Source organism: Netta rufina (assembly GCF_964035555.1).
Source record: "Netta rufina genome assembly, chromosome: 16".
Classification (NCBI taxonomy): Eukaryota; Metazoa; Chordata; class Aves; order Anseriformes; family Anatidae; genus Netta; species Netta rufina.
The window spans coordinates 10,896,540-10,907,143 of record NC_140140.1 but is presented as its reverse complement, the minus strand read 5'-3'; the positions used below and the strand labels follow the sequence as shown (position 1 = coordinate 10,907,143).

General features: G+C 39.1%; 1 protein-coding gene across 3 annotated transcripts; it reads right to left on the bottom strand.

The window, feature by feature from the left end:
* On the bottom strand, positions 1–9,275 carry RAE1 (ribonucleic acid export 1; the record flags this gene model as incomplete). 3 transcript variants are annotated; one of them, XM_084296847.1, is made up of 13 exons in its annotated part: positions 9,229–9,275; positions 8,743–8,839; positions 8,508–8,612; positions 7,564–7,656; positions 6,657–6,743; positions 5,663–5,749; positions 5,327–5,398; positions 4,696–4,803; positions 3,603–3,709; positions 3,442–3,517; positions 2,757–2,951; positions 1,243–1,328; positions 1–755 (listed from the first exon to the last, which is right to left on the bottom strand). In XM_084296847.1, coding segments are annotated over exons 2-13 (1,107 nt in total). In that variant the 5' UTR covers positions 8,833–8,839; positions 9,229–9,275. The 3 variants fall into 3 exon arrangements, with proteins under 3 accessions (XP_084152973.1, XP_084152975.1, XP_084152974.1); XM_084296849.1 differs by having other exon boundaries at positions 1–669; XM_084296848.1 differs by lacking the exon at positions 1–755 and having other exon boundaries at positions 1,242–1,328.
* Between the last annotated feature and the right edge of the window lie 1,329 nt (positions 9,276–10,604).

Sequence of the window (10,604 nt, the reverse complement as noted above, 5' to 3'; positions counted from 1 at the left end):
TAAAAATTTTATTTGAAACATAGCATGTATCCATAACCATGTGTTACAGCATACAGTCTTACAGAGTTTGTACAATATGACAAGTATTTTTATACATGCGGCGTCCCCCTGCCCCCATTTTTTAGTCATCAGACAAAAAAAGTTAAACAGGAATAATAAGCATTCACTTCTAAAAAGAAACTTTGGCATGTATACAACTGGATAGTTAAAAGTAAACAGTGGTAGATTCAAGTCAGAGACGTATATTGTTGTAACTTTTCTTCACAGCATTTTTGATCAGCATTAACCTCACCAGCACTATTTTCTAGTTAATACAAAAACGATCAATTATTCAGTCCAGAACCCCCTGCTAAGGGGCAAAAAGGGTTAATAGAGATGTAAAAGAATCAACTTTTAACTCTAAAAGTGTCAGTTTTAAAGCAGTTCAGGCCACACATTTTGCACTCCTTGGTTTGGTCACGAACAGAACAAAACCTTTAATGGATTGCTCATATTACTGAACTATACACCACTTGGCACAACTGGCAGGGTCTCCTTTGGACTAGAATGAGTATCGTTGGCTCAAAAGTCATATGCATTGCTGGAGTGTAAGAATAAAGGAAAGCAGAACTTGCACTGTGTCCATCTTCTGTCTTGAGTTTCTGTCACTGCTATTGGTCACTTACATACCTACCAAATTCATCCAAAAAAAGGGAAAACAATTTGCAAGGCATTTCTTCCTGGCATACAGCAGACAGTATTTCCATTTTAAAAATCTGAAAACAATGAAAGGACTCCTAAATACTAAGACACAACAAGCCTCCTTTGAAAGAACTACTTGCAATTCTTCAAGTATTTAGAAAAAATACAGTATTTATATAACTTCTCCAGAACTATTATAATTAACATATTTTAATGTAGTACTAGCTAAAAACAAATACAGAAATACAAATGGGTGAGCGTCTAAGCAGGAGTAACAGACTTAAGTTTTGCTGCAATTTCATTATTGCTGTGGAATAGACAGTGGTTAAATCCTGTGAACAGTAGGCTCTCTCTTATACGCATTAAAGTATCTTATTTGAAAAAGTGTCCTCCAGCAAGTCAGAACACATTTAATACAATTTTTAGACATCCTGCTAAATGTCAGCAATCCAAAGTTGACTGAACCATGGTGCAATAGGGCACAAGTGCCAGAAGAGCAGTGGAGTAGAGGCATGAATGGCAGAAAAACAGTAGAGAAACACAAGTCAGACTCATACTCACTACTTCTTATTCCGAGGCTTTAACTCTTCTGCTGCATTTCGCAGAAAAATGTAGTTTTTCTTTTGTGGGTTATAAAATTCATGACCCTAAAAAAAAAAAAAAAAAAAAGAAAAATAATCTGTTTACTTTCTATAGAGAAAATATTACAATTTAAAGGACATTTGTCTATTTTTAAGATATAAAACAATTCTTCATAGAAAGAATAAATCAAAAAAGCATCTCTAAGCTCTGATTCATAGATGCAATGTAAGAGCTCTGTGCTTTTTGTTTGTGTCCATGTAGGCAGAGAAGAAACCAGAACTTTAATGCGTACTTAGTTTCACTTTGTGTTTCTTTCCCTATCTTTTATAGGGAACAAGGTCACATTTATTTACAAAATGAAGCCCAAGTTCTGCAGGCAACTGCAATACAAATACAATATTCTGCATATTGACATTATTTACATACACATTACAAACTCAATACACAAATATTCAAAAGCAGGGAGAGTAAACTGTTAAAGTGCAATGCACAACTTGAAACACCAAATCTACTTCACAGAAATGGTTCCAGAAAATAAACTTGGTACCTACTTATTAACAGATCTGAAAGATACTTTGGTACATAGCTGCCATCACAGCCTACCCCGCATTTAGAACAGAATTTATCTGCCCCAGCATTTAACAAAGTTATCTTAGTTTGTGCAGCATTCACAAGACTAAATAGAATGAAGTAAATTAAGATTTTACTCTCTTCATTGCATGCAATAGAATTCATTTGCGTGATCTCTGCACTTAGTCAAAAATGCCATAAATATCATCCTCAAATTTAACAGCATTAGTTGTAACAGGCGATTAATAGTTTCCTCTTGTTGCTATTCCATTAAAAATCATTTACATTTCACCCTTGCAGTCCCCTTCTTAAACAATTAAGAACTGATTCTCCACATGTTGTGGTTTGTTGATTCTCTTGCATCTTGATTTGTTTTTGAGTCAAGTTTGGAAGATAAATAGGCAAGTGCCACCAGCAAGATGCACGAAGTGGTTCTGGAAATTTAGTACATGGCATTCAAACACTGGCTTAAGTGTTTACAACCACAGCTACAGCTTTTTTCCTTTTTTCTTATTTTAAGTTAAAAAGAATCTGTATGAGAAGCAGAGACATGCACTTCAAGGATTTGTGAGAACCTGTTAGCATACCATATTGCCTGGTGACTCTCCTCACAGCAGAACGCGTGAGCAACAAGAATGACTTCTGAATCATGTAATTTACATTTTGTTCACCCACATTTGCAAAATATTGCAAAATAGCTTTGTTTAGCGCTCTTATATAACTGCTAAAAAACAAAGAATGCACTGCTTCGGTGTTACATTTCATCAGATTTCTGCCTACAATGACCACTGTACATATTCTTGCATGTCTATGAAGCTAGAAAGACTCTACCACTATTTACAAAGAACAGTAAAAGCCTCATGTGAAAGGAAAATTTTTAATTGCTAACTGTCAATGTGAATATGGGTCTACACCCCTCTTACCTTTGACCAATCATAACTGGAAGCATATGCAAATATATTCCCATTATGGTTGAAACAACAAGCAGATATTGGCTGGTCAAGTTGTTCTGATGTTTTTAGCTTTGTTCGTGCATCTTTATCCCAGAAGCTGAATCTACCATCAGATCCCACTGTTGCAAGAGTACCATGGACAGGGTGAAATGCTATCCCGTTTACCTGCAGAATCATACAAAATACCACGTAAAGCACCACACACATACACAGATGATCGGAACACTCACAACATGTGCTAAATCCTGCAAGTAAATACAACTACAGATAGTCTTATCTTTTTAAAGTGTTTCAACAGATATGAATCAGAATCAGATATTTCTTGAAACAAGACACTGAAGCAACAAGGAAAGAATCTTTATTGCAGTACCTAAAACTTCAATGGATATTTCATAATATACTAAGGATTGGTTCAAAATCATCAAAATTAACAAGTGTGGTCTCCACCAAGATTACACAATAAGTAGCTGATTTAGCTTCTGTTTTAAAGGAATTGCAAAAGTTTCTCTTTCCTGTTCAAGTATGATCATGACTGCACTTTAAGCATTAAGTCTAAGATAACTTTACACAAAATAAAAGTTGATGGAGAACAAATTCATAGCAGGTTTTACATTAAAAACATATGCTACCCTACCGATACATGCTCAGTGCTTACCGCATAGATATCCTGAGGTGCTGACGTGTTTGTTCCATTGGAGCGATGACATTTGAAAGTGAAATTATCTTTTGCACTGAAAATAAAAAAGTGAAGTATTTTTATATTCTTCATTGTAAATTGAGTAACGAATAAAGGATAATTTAAAAAGCAATACTCACGGATTTGGGGGGTTGATATAATGAATAGCTACTCTTCCTTCAATACTTCCAAGGGCAAATCCGGTAGGTTTATTCACTTTGTCTTTAAAAATAGCAACACAGCGATGCTAAATTTGAGAAAGAAAGTATTTCAGAAACTTGAGGGACAGATTTTCTGAATGCTGTTTTGCATAGGGACACAAAACACTATATACAATAATGAAAAGTAAAGCACAAACAGAAAAAGTCAAGAGAAGTGAGTCTAATTCTACTCAGAAATCAGGCCGTATTATTTACATTTCTGAATCCTTATAGAGATCAGCTATAGAAATTTCCTCATGAGAAAAAAAAAGTCTATATACTTAGCAACTCAAGTGAAGAAAAGATCTAAAACATTACGAATACTAAATGACCCAAACTTAAAACCTACAAACATCTATTTCTATGTTTCATTAGAATACCAGATATTAACGGAATGTAATCAATCCCACCTTCGTGGAATACAATTGCCATTGTACTTGGAGGCTATAACCACTTGCAAAATTTCAAACCACCAGTAAGCAACAAAACTATGAGTTGTAAAACAGACTCAATAGCAGGTTGTCTTCCAAACCCTCTAACTCTTGCAAAGGCCCTGCACAGAACAGGTCTGCAGGACATGACAAGGCTCAATTTTAATGCTGTGCACATGAGTATATAAATTTATTTACATCTGCAATAATTTTGTAATTCGTAGGCAAAATGTAAATTTGTATTAAATAATTTTGCATTTATCTAATGAATGTTTCAGAAATTATTTGTACTTCACATACAATAGATATCAATAAAGATCAATGAAGGAAGAAGGAAAGAGGTCATCTCAAAACACTTGTTGAACTCAGGGGTCTTGCATGAAACTCATTACACACCATGCAGTCCCACCATAAGACGCAAACGGACTCAAAGGTGTAGGCATTGGTATTTTATTTTAATATACCACCATAATAGAAGTCAAAGTAGGCCATGTGCCCTACTAAGATGAAGGATGCCATCTTTGAAACAGCTTTTTACCACAACCAGGAAGTTCAGAACGTCAGTCTGTATAAATACACTTGTAATAAATATAATCATTTACCTGGTGTTTAAGAGGCGATTCTATTCTTCTAAATTCAGATGGTTGGTTCTCTAACTGATAAACTATCAAACCCCTTTCAGCAGTGGCCACAGCAGCCATAGGATGAACCTAGGTAAGATTATAAAACAGGTTGGAAGAGAGGCAGTTGTGTTCACAGCATGACAGAAAACTCATGACAAAGAGTTTATTTTTTTGCCGAAATCCCTGAAGAATTTAAAGGAATCAGACTATTTTCAGGGCAGGTGGGAGGTGAAGTGTTCACACGTAGGCTTATTTTGTAACAAAACGCATCAGTTCTTCCCTACCACTGAGAACCATATCAAGAATCTTCTAATTATTAGATGACTTTTCCAATACAAATTGCAACAGTGGTACACAACCTCATCCACAACCATCGGTAGGTCAGTTCTAGTGGTGACTTGTCTTTGTGATGTTAAAAAGATTCCAAGCGTACTTTGTGTAATGCAAGTACCTGTTTTCCAGGGGCTTGATCAAGAACATCAACATATGTTTTATCATCAAGTTTACAACGAGATCAAATGATAAGTCTGCATATAGTGCTAACCTACAGAAGGCTCAAAGACTGCCAGACAACCTACTGATGCCAGTTTTACTCTATTTCATGGCTTACCACATCTGCACAGTAACATCTTTCAGGGAGCTGCAGTGTCATCATAGGTGTTGGTGAGCGGGTATCCCAGAACTGATGGAAATAAAAAACAAACAAGTTTAGGCTTGGAGTTGAGGATACACCATGCAAACTACTTTAGAAACGAGAAGGTAAGTGTTACCAAGTTGTTTCATTCCTGTCAATAGTCAGAGAGAGTACTGCAACTCTCTGTGAAGTAAGCTTATTTCATTTACCTGCCTTTTGTATCAGTGTGTTTAACAAAATATTTTCACTTTAGACTAATATTTTCATAAGCAGATTATTAGCGTGCTTTATTTGTTCACGTAAAAATCACACCTTCAAAGTTTTATCCCAGCTTCCTGTCATCACACAGCTGTAATTTGGTGCTTTAATCCAGTGGATAGTCTTCACAGGAGCGTCATGCTGAAAAAGAAAAAAAGATAAAATAAACATACTAAGGTAACAGCTCGCATTTCTTGTTTGTGTTCCTCATATTTTTACGTGTATTTACACTTTTTAAACCATTCAAGAAAAACAATTATTTTAGTCACAGCAGTTAGGATAAAGGTTGCAGGTCGTGACCTTACTGTGTTCTTTAGTGTTGCAAAATCATCCACAGAGGAAAAAAAATGAGTCCTGAAGCAAAGAACTGCAAACAAGTCAGCGATACAGTCAAAGCAGAAATACAAGCTACAAAAAGAAGAGTTTTCTACTTATTTATGGAGTACATTACCAACCATGCTAAGGAAAAAGCTTTTGTTGTGTTTTTTCCCCCCCCTCTTCTTATAATGAATACATAAGAGAGGCCTACGTTAACTACACTAACAAGATTTTTAAATCAAGGATAAGATATCAGCAAAAAGCTGGTATTTGTGAAAGTAAATTTAACAGCATTTTATTATTTTCTTTACCCTAAAAATTTTAAGTGGAAAAAGGAAGGCTAAACCAATCTATAATGTAATCAGGAGATAAATGATAGCAGGTACTAGGCACCTAAAACAATGCAAGAAAATTGAAAAAACATGTAGGCTCAGACTACGTAATTAGCATGCAGCAAGGTGACTTACCAATGTCACCGCAGTGATGGAAAGAGATCTCAGGTAGAGGAGGAGGAACAGCTGCACAGGCTACTCAAATCACTTTGATTGCTTATCTCCCTATCCATAACCACTTCAGTAGCTCAACAAAACAAAAGGCATTCTACAATCTCTTTCTCATATAGCAGCATCTACTTTGTAAGCGCTAAACATTATCTTAATTAACTAAGAAACATAGCTTTTAATAAAAACAGAGAAGAGAAAAAAATTATATCGATTAGCTTGGGACTTACTTGTGCAATCTGAATAGCTTGATTACTATTGAGATCCCACATTTTGGCAGTTTTATCACAGGAAGCAGTAAATACTTTACTTCCATCCTGAAAAACAAGAAATAGCACAAGAGATTAAATATATCTGCATCATGCAATACCTACCAGAAAACTGTCAAGTCCTATTCTAATACGATAACATTAATGTGACATACACAGGGATTGTAAGACAAAAGAAACATAACGGAAACTTCTTTACAATATGCCAAAACAGTTCAAAACAAACTTCAAAACAGGTATTTCTTCATGCTTGGTACCTACAGAGCAGTAACAAAGATAAGGTACAATGCAAAAATAATGCAAAAAATATTCAGTATGTAGTTAGAAAGCTTTTTTGGGGGAGATCCTTGATTTTGTTACTGCTTTTTTTTTTTCCCCCTTGTACTTTGAAACTTTATGTAAACAGTCCTGATAAAACTTTTAAACATTTTGCTGGTCCAGTCCTGACTAGTCAATTTCAGACTGTGTACTTTTGCTGTAAATATACTCCTGCAGAATTCCATGGGTTTGTTAAAATCTTATAAAAAAAACACATTCCATATTGTGAAAAATACACATTCAATGAAAACTCAGCTTGAAATACAAGGTTCTTCACTCAAGGCCTTTTCTAAATTCTGTTTTAAACCAAACAAGAAAGCTGTGCTAGCTATTACCTAGCTTTAAATAACTCCTTAAACACTTTTACCTGTCTCATCTCCCACATCGATCTATTCTATTACAACATGCTTAGCACACATTAACAGTAACATAAGTGTATACAATAACCAGAGGATGCATCACACATGGCATTTACATCTCTGGAAACCACATGCCAACTTATTTAGGTTTATAGTTAACATTGATGGTCTATTTTCAAATAGGGACATACATCGCTCCAGCAGCCATCTAGTACAGGCCCTGTGTGCATCTGCTGAGCCTTTGGAATTGTCTGTCCGTTATCCTGAACCTCCCAGCAGCGAACCTGGAACAGGAGACACAGATAGAGATGTAACATATTAGTACTATCAATTTCTCATCTTAAAGATGCCAGCCTTAGCTTATTATACGATTACAAACACCAAACTCTTTTTTGAACCAACTGAAACCTTGTCTCCTCTATGTTCACCTAAAGACCTTCACCTAAACAGGCATCCACACTCAGCCCCACAATTCCACCTCTGAAGCACCTTATGCGCCTCAAGTAACACCTCGCAGTGCTCTCCTGTGGAACCCCTTAACTGCCAGCTGCAAGCTGCCAATTGCAGGGTACCACCCAACAGACCAAACAGAACAGTTAAAAGCTGCACTCAATTCCTGTTTTCCCCTCCCTGTTTGTGCCAATTGGGATCAAACACTTGGATCCAAACAGAAATTTCAGCAAGGCTGAAATTAGGAGCTTGAATATAGGAGCTTGATTTTTTTGGAGACTATCCTGTCAAACAAGCTAAGATTCACCATTGCATGCATCGCTCTTCCACTGGGCAAATTATAACTATGTCAATCTAATTCTATAAGAAAATGAAGCTGAAAAAGTAAGAAAAAAGCAAACAATGAAGTAATAAAAACCTAATAGGAATAACATTAATTACATATTCTGAGCAGAACTTTAAAACCATAGGCAGAGGAACAACTTATATGAATATCACAACGCAGTCTCTCAGATAAAGCTGCTACGTCAAAATTTGTAATGCCTAGGCATTAAGAAACAAATCTTGCAACTGCAAAGAGAAAGATTTTCAGTTCCCCTAACATAAGTCTTTAGGGCCACATTTTGCACTTTAGGCACAAATGCTTTCACTTTACTCATCTGTAGGCCTCACTGCGAGTACTTACATCATTTGCCCACGACCCTGCTATTAGGAAGTTCCCCGGCAGTGTCGGCGGACTGAACGCTAAACAAGATATGCTGTCATCAGGCGGAGATGTGACTTCAATATCCTGCAAAGCACAGGAGACAAAATAAAATTAGCCATACTTGAAGACAGTGTCACTGAGCTCCTGTGGCTCCTCCGGGATGAGCTGGGTCGCACTGCTGCGACACACCACGCAGGAGGGTTCATGCTCGTACCTTCATCGGGTTATGGTTATCCGCGGTGGTACTGCCAAACATGCTGGTACCTCCAGTCCCGAACCCCGAGGTTGATCCGAAAAGACTCATCCTTGCTCTGCAAACGACAAAACGTCCCCCTGAGCCCCACAGGGCACCCCTCACACCGCGTCCCACCACAGCCACCACGCAGAGCACACCCCGGCCAGTAGGCAGCCAAATATACAAAACCACGGCAAATTCCAAAGCAGAAAAAAGCCATTTCTGGCTGCAGCCGAGTCCCCAACACCCCCCACCCCCCGGCAGCCCCCAGCCCGCAGCCCCCCTGCGGGGCTCGGCCTACGCCGCGGCCGGCGGGGCGGGCAGGAGGCCCCGCGGGCGGGGCACCGCCATGTCGCGGCCGTCCCGTTGCCCCGCGGCCGTTCGGGGGCCCCCCCGTTAGCCCCGGTCCCCGTCAGCCCCTGCCCCAGGGCCGTTGCCGGGGCTCGGGGCGCTGCCCGCGCTCACCGAGGGGCCGCTCCCGGGCCGGGCCAGGCCGCGCTGAGCCGCGCAGGCGCCGCGGACAGCGGGGAGGTGGCGGCGCCTGCGCCCGGGCCGGGCTTGGGGGCGGGCAGCGGGGCCCCGCTGAGGGGGCTCGGGGCTGAGGGGTTGGGGGTGGTTGTGGCACCTGGAGCGAGTGGTAGCGGGTGGGGAAGCCCGACACGTTTAAATGGGAGTTAGGCGGTGGTAGAACATTTCTCTGAGGGGTGTGGAAACTCGCTGTCATGAAAACAGCCTGATATAAGGCCGGGTGTAGAATCACAGAATCATTACGGTTGGAAAAAGCCCTCCAAGATCACCTGGTGCAGCCATCCCCCTACCACCAGTGTCACCCACCAAACCCTGTCCCCAAGCACCACGTCCAACCTTTCCCTGAACGCCCCCAGGGACGGTGACCCCAGCACCTCCCTGAACAACCCGTGCCAATGCCTGACTGCTCTTTCTGAGCAGAAATGTCTCCTCATTTCCAACCCGAACTTCCCCTGGCACAACTTGAGGCCATTCCCTCTGGTCCTATCGCTAGTTATCTGTGAGAAGAGATCAACCCCCAGCTCCCCCCAACTTCTTTTAAGGTTCTCCCCTGAGCCTCCTCTTCTCCAGACTAAACAACCCCAGTTCCCAGTTCTGCTGGTGTATTACTTGTGGATCGAGATTATTTGTGCACCCAGACACTGGAAGTTGCTAGTAGGCAGTAACACTGCTACAGTGCAGAAAATAAAAAGGAATTCGAGTTCCTTTTGATTTGGATACTGGTGGAGCAGGAGTAAAATATAAAGTCTACTGAAAATATTATTCGATGACTCTGTGGATCAGTTTTAGAAATATTTTCTGTGTACTCAGTTTGGTTTCTTCATGTAAAATACATTATACGCTTTAATCACTGCAGTTTCCGGCTTCTTTTTACTGTTTTAGGGCCAACTTTAAAAAAAAAAAATGAACAAGGGATTTTGTTATGATGTGCATCATTAACAGGGTTGTTTATTAAATTCTTAATCAGTAACATCTGCTTGCTTACTTGTTCATTGAAAACAAATAGCAATTTGGTTGCAGAAACATTTATAACTGCTAGAGATATGCAGTAACGAAGAACGATCTCTGACTTTTAGGTTTGAGTTTACAGTGAACACAAAATACCACAGCGCTGTACTTAAAATTATTTTCAGGAGACATTTACCAAAAAATTGTTAACAAAGCCTTTTACTCTTCAAAAATTAAAAAGACTGTACAGCATCATTTTCTGCTTTAAAAGAATAGATAACCATAATCTATCTGTAGTGATAAACTGAACAAGAAGCAGTCAAGAAAGTATTATCAAGAAAAACAGTTAATTGGCAAACAAGCAT